This window comes from Trachinotus anak, unplaced genomic scaffold (assembly GCF_046630095.1).
Source record: "Trachinotus anak isolate AG129_WGS33_773 ecotype Australia unplaced genomic scaffold, CSIRO_AGI_Tana_v1 ptg000015l, whole genome shotgun sequence".
NCBI classification, from domain to species: Eukaryota; Metazoa; Chordata; class Actinopteri; order Carangiformes; family Carangidae; genus Trachinotus; species Trachinotus anak.
In genome coordinates this window covers 10,175,539-10,191,217 of record NW_027273866.1, presented here as the reverse complement: position 1 = coordinate 10,191,217, position 15,679 = coordinate 10,175,539, and the positions used below count along the sequence as shown (strand labels likewise).

At 42.5% G+C, this 15,679-nt stretch overlaps 2 protein-coding genes across 10 annotated transcripts in view; one reads left to right on the top strand and one right to left on the bottom strand.

Annotated features, from left to right (window-relative positions):
* Window positions 1-15,679, top strand: part of tmem229b (transmembrane protein 229B) — a 121,880-nt gene that overhangs the window by 90,313 nt on the left and 15,888 nt on the right. The window lies entirely within an intron of this gene.
* Window positions 257-4,890, bottom strand: zfp36l1a (zinc finger protein 36, C3H type-like 1a). The gene is made up of 2 exons (XM_071498940.1): window positions 4,701-4,890; window positions 257-3,525 (listed from the first exon to the last, which is right to left on the bottom strand). The coding sequence occupies exons 1-2, from the start codon at window positions 4,749-4,751 to the stop codon at window positions 2,458-2,460; spliced, it is 1,119 nt and encodes a 372-aa protein (XP_071355041.1). The 5' UTR covers window positions 4,752-4,890; the 3' UTR covers window positions 257-2,457.

The window sequence follows — 15,679 nt, the reverse complement described above, 5'->3', positions numbered from 1 at the left end:
CTGGTCTCTTCTGATGCCAACCAAAATGAGGTCATGAGGGGTTTAGTTTGAAGTTGGAATATTATTTAACCTGTTCATTTTTTAATGCATTTGATCTTAATCTTCATTATACAAATGAAAAAGAATGTGATTTTTAACCCCAATATTTGACAGCTTTTGTAGCATCATGCATCAAAAGTGTGAGCTGTTAATGTGCTGGAGCATCTAAATATGCTTGATTTCCTATAACAACCCTTGAACACAATTCATTACACAGTTTAACTTTTCCAAAAATATGGGGTTTATTGACTTAACTGCAATCAGTACTTACAAAAAGAGAGAAAAAAAAACAGGTTTTCATATAAACTCACAGAAATTACTGTAGTGGAAAAAAAAACATGGCTGAAAAAATACATTCAACAGTTTTACTTTCTTTGTGTCAAAATCTGTCCACCTCTTCCAAACACGTGAAGGCAACACAGAACAAGTGACTTAAAAATTCATCGTCCTCCATTATCAAATATAAAAGGCTACAGATGCCTTAGCTACCTGGAATGTATTCAGTGAGGCACTTCCAATGGTCATGAGGGGGGGGGGGGGCAAGCAAGTGCATCAAGCATCCAATCAAATTAAAAGAAAAACTAAATAAACTTTCCTCAACCCATTTGGTCACAGCTATTGCTTGTAATAAAGAGACTGGGTGTAAGAACATTACTGACAGAAGACATTTTAACACTCTTCTAAACCAGTGATGCGAGAGGTCTTTTAGCACCCCTTTACTTCTGCCATCAACCCAGGTACTGTGAGAATACTTCTCTTTAAAGTCGGGACAAGATCAGAAACAAAAACAGACGAGTTGAATCATTGTGATAACAGTTAGCTACTGTTACTGTCAGATTATTGTAAGGTGTGCGGGGGGGGGGGGGGGGGGGGGGGGGGACACATCAGGAATGAATACAAGCAAATCTTGTTTAGATGGAATTGCAGTCCAATAAGAGGGAGTAAAGAGAAAAAAAAAGAAGGTACAATAAATAATCAAAACGCAAAACATCTTTTTTTGCATTTTTTTGCTTTAAATTAAGTTTCATTTTGACAAAGTGTAGTTGCAGAACAAGTCATTGAAGTACAATATATTAAACTGTGAAAAAAGGAAAACTGACAAAAACGTCTTCACAATCTTTAGATTAATATGGAAGATCATAATTTAACATAAAAGAAAATATATTCTATTGTTCATTATCCAGATAAATACAAAACAAAATTAACAAAAAATGCATATGATCACCAATAAATATGTTTTGATAAGTTAAATAAGCAGTGACAAGAAAACCTTCTGTCTGGAAAGTTTTTCAAATAATAATAACCGTAATAATAACATTAATAAAAAATAATTATCAAATAAAGAAAGCAAAAAGGGATGTAATGAGTACAGAGAGTGCTCCTCAGAGCAGGCTTTTAAGTAGGGGAGAAGTAAAGTAAAATAGCTTGGAGATCCGATCTTGTCAAGTTGCAGGATGTACAACTGCACCATGGGAATGCTGGAATTCCCCCGGATCGGTGAGGATGAAGGGAGGGAGGCAGGGTTGAGAAGCGGGACAAAGTCTTACAGGTTTAATGATCAGTTTGATATCAAGACTTCCTTCCCAACAAAAAAAAAAAAAAAAAAAAAAAAAAAAAAAAGCCAGTGACCAGCAACAGGAGGAGAAAACTCAGAGGGGGGAACATAACCAACTTCCAGTTCAAAGTCCTTCCTGCAGACTCACCCAGTCCACAATTACATAAGACGGGGATTGAGAAGAACCGTGACAGGGGGGTGGAGGGGGGGGGGCAAATGAGAAAGAACCAAAAACAAACAGTAGTCCATTCACCCTAAACACATGCAGAAACCGCCCCAGGCACTTTTTTCTTTTTTTAAAAACTATTCATATCTTTTCAGGGTCTGTTATTTTTTTTTCCTTTTGTCTTAACTCAGTCTGTAAAAACGGCTGCGGTAGATCTACAGTTACGTTAGTGAGCACCCTCTAGCTAGCTCGGGGGAAGTGGTATCGTCAGGGAGGGGAGAACAAGGGAGGGGGGCTGGGGGCTAGTGCAATGCACTCCCCTTTCCAAGGCCACTTGTGCTGCTACACATTCAAGAACAAATGAAGAAGAAAGAAAAAAAAAGGAGAAAAAAAAACAAGTGGCACTTGGCAAACAGTCAATTCTTGTTCTCATGATTTTCATTGTTCAATTTCCTCTCCTTTTTGGCACTATGACACATGGCAGGTTACTTTTTAAAACTTGCTGTGTGGATTAACCGGGATGAAATGATAATTTTAGTTCCCTTAATTGACTACATCCTTATAATGCTAACAAGAAACTAACACGGTGTGTTGTGTAAGGGAAGACAGGGAGGCTTAGGAAAGGGGCAGAGGTAGAGGGGAGTGCCGTGTTCTCTTTGTGTCATCAAACTTAAAGTCATTGGTGGGTGCGTGCAGTTTAGTCGTCAGAGATGGAGAGGCGGCTGAAGATGGGAAGGCGGCGGGTGGTGTCCAGCGTGGGGGACTCAGAGCCACTCAGGCTGCCTCCACAGCTGCTCTGGTAGCCCTCTTGGTCTGACAGAGAGTCAGGAGGGCTGGATGGAGACTCGAACATCTGAGGGGACTCCAACATGGGTCTGAAATAGTAAGGTGTGCCTGTTGGAGAGGGAGGTGCAGGGGTGTTGGGGTCTGTGCCTAGAGGACCAGCACTGCGGCTGGCCCCAAACAGGCTGGCCAGCTCCTGGCTGGAGTAGGTGAAGGGGTTACTGCTGGGCCAGTCGGAGCCTTCATCAGGGAAGAACATGGGTGGGGGGGTGACCGAGGTGGGGGTGTCTCTCAGCCCAGCTGAGCTGGAGAAGCCTGCAAAGCTGTAGCTGTGCTGCAGTCGAGGCTTCTCTATCTTGTTGGAAGAGTTTAGGGGGGAGGAATGCTGGGGAGGTCCACGGCGCTCCTCAGCATTGTGGATGAAATGGCAGCGAGGCCCATACGGGCAGAAACCGATGGTGTGGAAGGTGCGGCACAGCTCAGTTTTGTATTTGGGATGGCGGCTCAGGCTGCGCAGTTCATGGATTCCATGAGCAAATTGGCATTTGTCGCCATATTTGCAGGAACCGTTCTCCTCAAAGGGCCTGCAAAGCTCCGTCTTGTATCGGCTGGAGTTCACTTGGCTGCTGCCGCTGGTGGGGCTGGCTGGGCCCAGGCACTTGTTGATGAGCCTCTCACCTGTCTCAGAGAAGGAGCGGTCTCGAGGGCGGTTCTCCTTGTTGTTGCTGGCATTGCCAACCCCTGAGATGAGTGAGGAGTGGTCCGCTGCCTTCAGGCTGTTCAGAAACTGGTTCTGGCTGAACTTTGTGCTGCTGACAGAGTGCCGCCGCTGGTACACACCTCCCACCGAGGGAGATCCCACCGCTTTCCTGTCCAGCAGGGCTCCGGTGGGGCTGGAGATGGGCACATTGGTGCCAGTGCAAGGGACAGACATGGGATGAGGGGCACCCAGGTTGTTGTTGTAGCTGAGCAGTTTGTTGTTCTGCAAAGACACAAAGAAAAACACATTAGCACAACCAATCTACACATTCTCAAAATACTGAGAGTTAATGTGGTCCTGAATTTCAAGAGAGCTGGTGGGCTAGAGAGAAAAAAAATCCACAGCCTCCTCTTGCATGACTGTTCTTTTTGGCTCTGACAACATGAGCGGATACAGGCCTATAGAACAGCAGCTGGTTTGGCAAGTTGCCCTGGATAGGAATGTGTGCCTGTTTAGTAAATGGAGCAGCAGCACATGAGGCCAGTGGGCTGCTAGTGGCTACAAAGAGGCTGCATCATTTGAAAGATAATGAAAGTGGCCAAGCATCCTGCTGAATTAGAGGGGAAAACTGGTCTGCTGTTCAATACACACCCAGACTACAGGAGATGACTGGTTAGTCACTGATTTACATGACTATTAAAGCCAGCAGAGAATAAAACCTAGCGACCACAGCTTAAAGTTTCATAAGAAAACTGAAAACACGAAAATGTAGGCAAAGCAGTGCAGCGACGTTACCTAACCGGAGAGCCGTCACCGTTTAAAAAACAAAATCACACAAAAAAAGTTATTTCCCTACGGATTTTAACGTGAAACGCGGTTAATTACATAAAGGGTTTTACAGGAGCAGGAGAAGGTTAAAGCCAGACAAATCTGGTCAATGATTAGCGAGCATGTGGCTGCTTTGTGAGAAGCATTAAAAGTGGCGCAAAACTGCCTTCATTTAAAGAAAGATGTCATGAGTTAAACCGAAGCTCACTCTGACAGCCGCTTGCCCTCGAAAGAGCAGCGTAACAGGTAAGCGAAACCATAAATATTAACTTAGCTCATGTGGCACATGTTGAATATAAAAACGTCAAAAGTTTAACACTGCAACAAATGTTAAGTTAGTGTTACCGCCAGACTTCGGCAACACGTTTAAACACAAATGAAGCCTGCGACGACGATTAAAGAGGAAATAACGGGCGAAGTCAAACAGTGGACTCAGAAATGAAACGATAAACAACAAAACAACAAAACAGCGCAGCCTCCGCACAAGCGTCCCGGCAGAGGGCCGCGGGCATGCAGCTCATCATTCCTCCACAGCGGCTAACTCACGGCTGCTAACAGGCTAACAAGAGCTCACTTTACTGGAAAAGACGAGAGAGAGAGAGAGAGACAAAAAAAAGTTTTGAAGCTACCTTGTTCATTACTTCGAAGTCGAAGAAAGGCGTTACCACGGCTGTGGTCATCTTTGCAGCGACCAGACTCAAGTCAAAGTAGGAAAAAAAAACTGCTTGTTAGAAAGTTGCGCAGGTCTGCTGAGTTTCTGATTTGCAGCTCCTGTGTATTTTTGACCCTGCAGAACTCCCCCTCTGCCCTGCACCAGCCCCGACATTTGCTTTATAATCCTTTTGCAGGAGGAGCCTCAAGCGCTGGGCGTTAACTTTCAGTTAACTTTTTTTTTTCTTCCTCTTCTGCGGGACAAACTTGCATTGGTTTGACAGTTTGTTTGAGATTACTACTCTGCTACACGCAGTATGAATACTAAACAGCTGTAAGCTTTTGTTTCTGAGAAACATGCAGTGAAAATGAGTCAGTTTTAAAATGTATCTGTGCAGTAAGGCAGGTCATTAGTTTACCAGGGGAGTGCAGACACATAAAAAGTGACTTATTAAAGTGAGAGATACTGTACATGCTCTGTTTATCAACTTTGTCAGAGGAATTGTGTCTTCACTGTAATGTACAAATAAATAGTGTAAAACCCAATAAATAAAAGCAAGTTACTCTCAGTAAATTTTAAACCCTAGTTGCAAAGAGTAGGCTACAACTTTATTTCCTTGTTTTTCTTAAGGAAATCTGGTTCTTAAACAGTCTGGAGTTGTTTACTGAGAGGCACTGCACTATCCTCAGGGTTCCAGCTACCATCCACTACTCTGTAATTAATTTACTCTTAATTGCTGGACTGTAACGTCACTTGTGGGACTTTCCGGTGAATTCAGGCAGCCAGGGCTTTTAACTCTTTCCTGACCACAGTTATTTCCCCCTCAAATTCTTATTCTCTCTCACTGTTTCCACCACTGTTCATCTCCTGTTCCTCATTAGCAGGTATAAAAGCTCCGCTCTCCTGAGCTGGATGTGTGCATGGATGTATGTGTCATTTCATCAGGCAGGCGATAACCTGATACACGAGTGATCTCACTGAATTCAACCACAGCCTGTCACAATGACACATATAGAAGAGCCTGACTGCAGACAGTGAAACCTATACAAATCTATTGTGGTCCATCTATTTCCTCCCTCCCTCCCTCTCGCCCTCCAAATCCATGACAGAGCAGCCATCGGCCATGTGCAGAGTCAATGTCAGGGTTGGGTTGCAATAGTAAAGAGAAGAGGGAAAAGAAAGGCAGGGTTGGGGGAGAAGAAAAGAAGCAGTTAACAACAAAAAAAAAAAAAGGGTTGGAGGAGGGGATGATGGCGTGAGGGGGAGATTTATGGGGGACGTTTATTACTACACAGCACTGCCCCAGGGAGGTGAAGGAAGAGGGGTGGGGAGAGAGAGGCAAAACATTCCCTTTCCCCTTCCTCTTCTCTGCCTATACAGGAGCCACACAGGGGGTGGAGAGCTTTGTCTCACTGCTAGCAGCCACAGAGGAGGCCGGCGAAGTTGTTTTTGCACTAAAATGTTGAATTTAGTTGAGATTGAAAAGACCAGATACACAGCCTGGGTGTATCTCTCAAACAAAGTTCTTTCATAAGCTGACCTTTAAGAACTGCAATGTAATGTTCCCCATGCATTAAGAACAGTAGATATGCAAACGCTGAGTTATTCTGGACCCAGCCAGAGAGGAGCGAGGGTGTGTGTTTTAACATAAAAAGAGTTTTTACGAGCCATGGCTGCGTGGAGTAATCTCCCCCTGGAGTGCTTTCACAGACGACAGGGTGGGATGACAGACTTGCTGGAAATCACGTCTGCAGTTCAAAGGCCCTGCCACTGATTGATTAAGTGGATCAGATCGATTGTTTTCCTCTGAGGAATAACTATAGCAGGGAAGTAGGAGGGGAATTACAACATATTTCTTTTTTTCAGCAATACAGAAATCTGTAGCTGGTGTGAAATGACTTAAAAGACTTGTAATGTCACACATTAAACAGAATCAGAGCAAGAGTTTATTTAAGCACAGTTAATGCACCATGGACTGTGATGTTGGAGCTGGAAATTTCACAGCAGATACGCAGACCAGATTTGAACTCCTCAAGGTCAGCAGGGCTCAAAACTCAACAACAAACCACTGACTCTGATGGAAATGTCTTTTTTTGCTGGACCTTGGCCTCAAGAAGCCTCCTACATTGCAGTTGTTTACTTTAATACTCTCAGATGTATCATGCCTGCTTGATATTGTGCGACTCAGTAATCCTTCCAGGTTTAGGAGGAGGCACCTGTTTCCTGCCAAAGTGAAAATTTAAAGAAAAAAAATCAGGCTGCTCTCTCAGGGGAAAATGTCAGATATGTTCCTGTTTTAAAGAAGCAGACAGTAAACCCCCATAACTGACATGACTTTGACTGAGTTCCCTGCAGAAGTTTGCTCACGCCCCTTGACCTTTAACTTTTTAACTTTTTAAAATGTGGTTTTCATAAGAGGGTATGTTAGCTAAGATGCATTTGCTGACTTCCATGCCAAATCCCCGTAGTCTTGTGATTCAGCAGTTATGAACTATGTTCTTCTTTGAAGACATTAAGGAAAACTTACTTTTCTAGTTGAGACCAGGTCACCAAATGGGATCTACTGGGATTTTAGGGTGTAGTCTGAATTATATTTGTTTAATCACAATTGTTCATCCAACAAACTCAGTATTTTCAATTTACTATCACATATATCAGAAAAAAGAAACAAATGGGAAACGTTTGGCATATGGAGAATATTTGATTGATTAACTGATTAATCAACCAATACTTTCAGCTCCAAGTATATTCATATATCCTTTCACAGTTTGTGAAAGTGCAGGTGGAGTATTTAGGAAGTTTGCCTTTCCAGTGATTCCATTGACTTCCACAGACAAATACAAAAGGAACAAACAAAATCTCAGCTCCTCAGGCAGGATTTTCCACTGGCTGTTGACAGAGCCGGCTTCTCTCTCCGGAGTTTATTTCTGAGAATTTGTGCTCCTCGAGGTCAGGGCTGTCCTCCTTTGGCTTGTAGGGCCCATCAGTCTCAGTAGGAGCTGCAGTCAGTCTCTCCTCAGCCTCTGCTGGATGGTTTGATTTCTGCCTCCTGCGCTGTCGTCTCTGATGACCTCTCCTCAGAAGGGAGGATGGGGACCAGGCTTGAGGTCACTGATAGTGTTTAAGTGGGCTGACAGGATGTTAAATTTTTATCTATCTGAACTAGAGATGAAAGAAGTCATAGAGAAACACATCAAATTGGCTGTGGTGACTGCAATGGCGGCAGCCTACTGCAGTTCCCCCTGACAAACAACAGAGGGCAGAGTTCTTTTCTTTTCTCTGTCCTCTGGTTACACCGCTTCCTATTTACTCCCCTCACTTTGTGAAGTATTTAAAGTGTCCCTATGTTTGCCTACAGCATAAATTTAGATTATCAGAATGTGTACACCTTGACTGAGAATTCAAAATAAAAGATTACACAAGCAGGTTTAGCTCAGTCAAACACAACTCTTTCCTTGTGTGGCTTTGAGGGGAATTAGGACTCAGCACAAACCTGTGTCTTGTGTAATCAGTGCTTGCAATGACACACTAACTTACTGGCCTTGTATGAAGCAAAGAAACTTATCAGATACAAAACACAAATGCTCACACAAGGTGTGTGGTAATCTCAAGCTGTGCTGCACCACATCCCACTCAGGGTGACCACAGATTCATTAACAATGTCTAAAAAGGAGGAATAAGAAGTATTTTTACTGCTGCCTGGTACATATTATGTGGTCATTGGTTGTTGATGAGTATTAGTGACTTAGCTGTTTGCCATAAACTGGCATGAAGTTAATTTTCCAGCTGAAGTATCTGTTTTGGAAGAAACAGCCCCCTCACACACACACACACACACACACACACACACACACACACACACACACACACACACACACACACTTACATTTTCAATTTCTTAACAATGAAGGATATTATGAGAAACTGTAAGTGGAACATCACAGCTTCTCTAGAATTTTATTTTTTAATCTTTAATCTTGCAGTAAAAATATGACCAAATTATTATGTCAATTACAAGCAAGCATGCAAGTGATGGAAAATCCTTTACTTATCTACATGTCGCCTCAGTGCAGTGTAAACATGTAACAAGTAAAAGTACACTATTATCAGCAAAATGTGCTTTAAGTATAAAGAGTACTCAGTATATAGAAAAAAGGCCCTTGTGAGTGTTCTGTCATATATTTGATCATTTAATCATCATTGAGGTGGAGCTAATTTTGACTAAATAATGTACTGGCACTTTAATCTGTTACAACTCAGCATATTTTGTGTTTAACTTGTAATCAGCCTTATATCTCAATATCGTATTCTAAAACAGTAAAATGAATGTAGTGGAGTTAAAATTGTTTACATTTCCAACCAAATGTAGCAGAGTGTAGTAGCATAAAATAGAAATACGCAAGTAACATCCAAGCAATTACAACAGTGCTTCAACTTCAAGCATGATGTCCTATAAAAAAAGACATAGATTACTTAATAGTCCTATAACTTCCCATTTTTCCTCAGCATGTGGGCACATCTTTCGAAATACTGCCAGAACCATCAGCCTGCTGATTGTTGAGCAATCAGCAGGCTGGATACCCCAGCAAACTGAACAAAATTTTGATTTCTTTTTTGCCTTTATTGACAGGACAGTAGAGAGTGACAGGAAAGGGGGGGGGGTGACACGCAGGAAAGTGTCAGGACGGTCGGGAGTCAAACCGGCCCTCAGTTGCTAAGAGCTTCCGCTCATGTGGTACGCGCCCTAACCACTCCACCATCGGGCCGCCCGAAAGTTTGGTTTCTTGAATATGTTGTCAAGCATCAGTCCACGTTCGCTGTGACACTACGTGGGTTTTATTTCTGTATACATTCTCCTCCCCACATCCCAGTTTGTGTGATCCTGTTCTTGTCTGTATAAGCTTTGACAGCCAGGGCACCATGATTGCCTCCTTTCATGTCTCATGGCATGTTTGCCGAATTCATATGGGGAGCACTGTGGTCATCGTTCAGGGTGAAACTAGCCTCAGAGGAAGAGAGTTAGGGAGCGAGAGAGAGGCAGGGAGGGAGGAAAATAAGAACTAGCAGCGATTAATTGTGCATAAGAGTAGCCACAGCATTGTTAGTGGTGAACCGCCAACTGCTCTTGCTGATGTTGTTCCCATGAATCCCTCCAACTTGCCCATCCACTCACTTCCACTGCCCTTCATCTCACACTGGGTGGGATGCGGCATCAATGTGAGCCTTGGCTCATTCGGATAGCTCTGACATGTCACAGCATTACATGACCAGAGTTCAAAACAAACACCATCTTGGAAATGAAAGTCTTTTGGCCCCATCAATGCCAATTCGTAGCAAAACAGAAGGATAATGATGTTTTGGTTAAATACAAGGTCACAAAAATAGCAACAAAACAAGAGAGTGAGGGGTCAGCGTTTAAAGGAGATTTACTGCCCAGTTCTATGCTGACACGCCGGTCTCTAGAGGAGGGTTGTATTTAGAATGAAAGCCCAACTTCCTCTTCTGACTTCCTGACCTGCGTTTCCTGAGGGACAATCTTTCTGTCTATCCAGAGGGCTCATGGGAAGGGGACAGTTTGATTTTGCGCAGACACACTCAGTGACGAGAGGGTTAGGGACGCAGAGAGTGCTTGTTGTGTCCAGTTCCCCCTGGGCTCAGCGTGCCTCTGTTGGGGTCCGGACAGACCTGACCCTGGTCCAGGTGTCATGACCATGCGGCGGACGCTGAAACAAGATATTCCACAGCTCCTCACTCAACACAGGAAAAAATCAATGGGCTTTGTATAACGTCGGAACAGTGGAAAGCATTCTCTCACCAAAAAAATCCTGCCCCTGTCCCATCTGTCTCCATTCTCCAGCACTCCCAGACCTCACAACCAGCCCTGTGTGGTCACTCCTGGACTAGAATTACACAGTCCATGTGTCCAGCTCTGGACAATACACAAATCCAACCGCCCGTGTGACCCTGCCCACTTTTCTCACACTTCATCCCGACCGATTTATTGAATTGGACGTGCCTACTCTCCGGTTATTGACATCCCCCCAGTTGCTGTTGACGAGAACATGGGTGCATTTTGTGTTTGACAACAGCTCGCCAGTGGCAAATGATATTAGCTTTTGATGATGTGTGAATTGATGGAAGCGTGGTTTCGATTAAATGTTGTCAAGCTGCGAGAATAGGATCAGTTGTTTGTGAGCCGTCCTCAGTTGACCCAGGGCATACGGTGGTGTCAAATTCCTTCTTGTTGTCAGCGTGTGATGATTTATCATGAAAAACTTTGCTTTTATTTTTACTGCAGTTACTAATTTGAACCCTTTTTGGTGCCTGTCTTTATTGCTGGTAGAGTGCAACAAATTATAATCGTCTGCAGGCCATTTGTTGGATACAGCATTGCTTGACTTTTCTACTGGGTTTCATGGTTTGAGATTTTTGTTCCATGTTGGTAGTAAACTTTTGGTTAGTGCTTACAATATTATGAGGACCTTGAGAGTTTCTATGTTTCTCTTTTTCTGTAGTGCAATTTCTGATGCTAACACCAGTTTCTTACATCACATTCTTGCACCTGTACAAACACTGCAGATTGGTGCTGTGTAGTATTGCATACTGCTAATTGCTGTATTGTTTTGTTTCTGTCTGCGTGGTATGATGCCTATACAGTAGGTTTCTGTCATGTGTGACTATGTCTACGAATGTTTTCACTGTGTATGCTTAAACTTGTGCCCAAGCTGCAAGCCAATTTCCAGGATTAAAATCAATTAAAATCAATCAATAGTCATATTATCAATTAGGCAAAGTTGAAGTTTGTAAAACTTCAGCTGCAGTGTGTTGAGCTCCCTAGGCCACTGTAGCTCATGGTTTATTAGGAGACAGCAAGTAGTGTACCTCACCAAAAGCTGCAGGTGGGTGTAGTGGTGAACTCTGTGCTCTTAAATATATGGCTATCTTGAGAGCTACATGTGTTTGAGCTTCAGCAAAAGATTATTCATCTGTTAAACTGCACCTTCGCCTGTCCTCATGAGATGAAACTACTGCTCTTTTCTTCTCTGTGACCTGCCGCGACTCCCAGAGAGTCACATAAGCTCATGAAGTATATCCGTTCTATCTTTAATGGAAAATGATGAGGAAATGAGCAAAACTCAGGCTATGTGGATAAAGATCAAGGAGACTATGGTAGAAAGATTTCCTCGGAGGAATACAAAGGCTCAAACAGCATTTTATGTTCTCCAAGGGGCCAGAAAACATCACCATCTTACCTCTTTGATTGTAATTTTGCAAAAGCGTTCCCAATCACTCAAAGAAAACAACTCTGAAGGATTTTGTGTGATTACCCACAGTCCAAACACAGCACAGCCCAAAATAGAGTTTGATGTCCAAGATGAGTCTAAGCTGCTTCTTTTTTCAGCTTTTTTTTTTCAAAGACAACAACCCTCTGGGTCTTTGAGGCTGGTCCAGTCCAACTGCCCCCAACTGTTCCCCACTCCGCCTCTCTTTCTCCTCTACCCTCTTTCAGCTTTCTTCCCTGGCAGTGAAATAAAGTGCAGCTGTGTGGAGTCCTTTGGGCTGAATGAGAAGAATTAGCCCATTTGGTTGACTTTCCTGGCCAAAGCTATAATTTTCTGCTGCCAGGGCCTAACATCCAGTCCAGAGCAGTTCCTGGGCTCCAGCCATTTGTATCCATCAGGACAATGGAGATTGTCCCACAGCCATATACCACACAGGGGTCCAATTGCCAGTCTGCCAAAATGTGGAAGCATCTACGGGTCCTGACTTGAGTGCACCCAAGTCAGGACCCGTAGACTTGTGTGCACCCTAAACACTACCGTTTCGAAAAGTCAATTAGTCCATTTTTGAGCCTTAAAAATGGCCAGGTCCACTTGTTTCCAACACAAGGCTACTTGTTTCAGGAATTATGAAAATGTTGTTTTCTTCATGCTACTGGTGTATTATGACTCATTTCAAGGTAATGACACTAATTTCTTTAAGACTTCCTTAAACAGTAGAAACTCAGTTGGGAACAAGCAGAATTACTTTACTCCATTGGCACAGATTTTCCTTTAATTTAAGAACAATGCGAGCTGAAGGCTGAATATGAGACTAAATTACTTGTCAAGATAGATGTTTATTGTAATTTGACCAGTAATACGTGTGTCAGCAAGTTTTCCTGTTGGTGATGCGAAGCTTTAACAAGCAAAAACTGGTATGAATTATGCACTGAGTTTGGTTTTCGCTTTTGTGAGTGGTTTAATGTCATTAACATGCCCTTAGAAACATACACAGAACTGCTTGTGTATGTTTCCAGTAAGCACTATTAGTGTCACATCAGGCCAAAATGGCAGCCAATGTGACTGTGTCAGCCCTGGGGAGTACTCACATTATTGCTGTGTTGTGTGACAGCTGAATATGGAAACACTTCTTGCGCTTGTTAAATACTTTCTGGTTTGCCCCCTTTTTTTTTTTGCTTTGCACTCTTATAGGTTCTACAAAGTCTAGTAAAATGGAATGGCTTTCCCAGAAATGAAAGTTTATTGTCCCCCTCAGCCCACCCGACTCGTAAATAATGGCACATTTACCAAAAATCCCAAGCTGACAGTCCCCACCTTCATACCATTACCAGTACCACCATATGCCAAAACCGCTGCCAAAGTACACCCAAACAGTCTTCCTTTCTACTCATTGAAACCTTTCAATTGTCTGTTAACCGTGCTTACTCCACTAAAGCCCTCCAACTCAACACTTAGAGGGAAGAACACTCCAAATGCTGTTGGTGGGAACTGAACATGCACCTACTTCACCATTATTAGACACTTTGCAGCAAGAAATGGATTTTTAATAAGTCGGTCACAGAATGAGCTTTTGATACTAATTGTGCTTTCTTTGTCCAGCTTGTGCTTTTTAAATGAGAAAAAAAGAAGGAGTTTACTCTGCTTTCATGCTGGCTCGTGTTCACACGTACACTTAGAGAAGGATGCGGTCAGTTTCTATGTGAGACATTCATTGAGATCTTCTGAAAACGCCAACACAGAGTCAGCACGATCCAATAAAATCAAAGATATTATGAAGAGTGAGGATGAAATGAGTTCCACATGAGAAGAAACCCTATGGGGGGAAACCTATTAATATGTTTAATATGGTGACCTCAATCATTTATTTTAATAAAACCTCAGTGTTGGGCTGCACAGACTTGGCCTGCACAGCTGATTCCAGGCACCTGGGGAGTTTAACTTGACCTGCTTTGATCATCCACATTGGTTAAAATTATAAACAATCATGCTTTAATGTAATCTACAAAGTGTATGAATTCATGCAGAGACAGAATGGAACAGAGTTAGCAGGTGAGAAATTGATGTGTAGGTGGGACCATGGTAGAGTACAGTACTGGAGCTTCCAATGTGGGCAATTTTCTCAGTGCATGACTCACTGCATGAGCTGAGTGCACATTTGAAATACCGCAGAAAACTGTCACGACCTTCACATAAACATGCATGCACCTACAAACTCTCATATTGACTGATGACATCAGTGTTGACGTACACTTTGTGTGTTTACATTAGAAAATGAGACATTAGACTAATATCACATCCTGGGTTGAAGCTCTTGACTTTGGACTTTGTATGATTACATCTTTATAGGCGAGTGCCTCAGTTGACTCGAGCCAGAGGCTGTTGTGTTTTTGTCTGAGAGTCCTCACACACAGGATATGAATCTGTCATCTCTGGATCAACAGTTTCCATCACACTTGTGTCATGTGAGATGAAAATGTTATCATAATAATTTTCAGAATAAATGAGGGTTGAACACTTTGACACAATTAGAGTATGAAGAGCTGTGATATAATAATGTTAATACCCTTTTCTGAGGCCAGAAAGAGAGTCAGGCACAGAGTGGGTATTTGTAGAGCTCAGAATTCAGTCATGATTTATCTCCAAGGAGGTATCAAGGTCGGCGCCCTGAAAATGTCTTTGCTTCAACGAGATGCCTTGAGCCGGATAAGAGGGCCTAAATCTCCCAGTTCAGCAGCATGATGGATGAAAGTGTTCCATCTTGTTTATGCAACCTGACACAAGGCATCTGCTGGCCTCTGGAGCGTTCACTTCATGCTGTAACAACCCTCTCTGCTCCCTATTAGACAGTGGAACAGAGATTATCAAGGTATTTCAGATACAGGAGATACAGTGAAGGGTGTAGGAAAATTACTGCTCGCTCAAGGACGTTCAGTTCATTTGGAATTTTTACCTGTACTTAGTGGACTTTTGACTGAGCTCATAGTTTAAAAACTAAAAGCCTGCTTAGCTAGCTTTAATCTAGTCTGGCTAAAACAAGCAATGGCGTCATTGAATAGTTTGAAGGCAGAGTTGAAGATCATATCTGATCTTATACTTACAGCTCATTACGATTTTCTACAAAGGACTTAACATTTGTGATTTTGAGTGAAATGTCGCAACAACTCTTAGATAGATTTCATGTCCTCAGGCCGAATCATTTGAATCTAATGATTACCATGATCCTTGACTTTTTCTCTAGCACCATCATCAGTTCAAAATAAGAATTCTTATGTTCTGATAAAATACTTGCAAAACTAATGAGATTCCTGTCAACCACAGTCTTGCTTTGTGTTTAGTGTTAATTAGCAAATGTTAGCATGCTGGCACGCTAAAGTAAGATGGTGGACATTACACCTATTAAATATCAGCATGTTAATATTCTTATTGTTAGCATGTTAGCATGCAGGCATTCACCGTTAGCATGGCTGTAGTCTGCTTAGAGTAAAAATAAAGCCTCTTCTTTTTAATCAAAGTGTTTAAAATTTTAAATGGATGAGATTTAAGAGACAGGATGATAACTGCTACTCATTTGTTCTATTTTCCAAATCATAAATCATTATTTGCCCTTTTTTAGACAATTAGCTTTGAGCTTAAGTTAACACCTATCTTTAATTTAATATCTGGCAAATAGGAA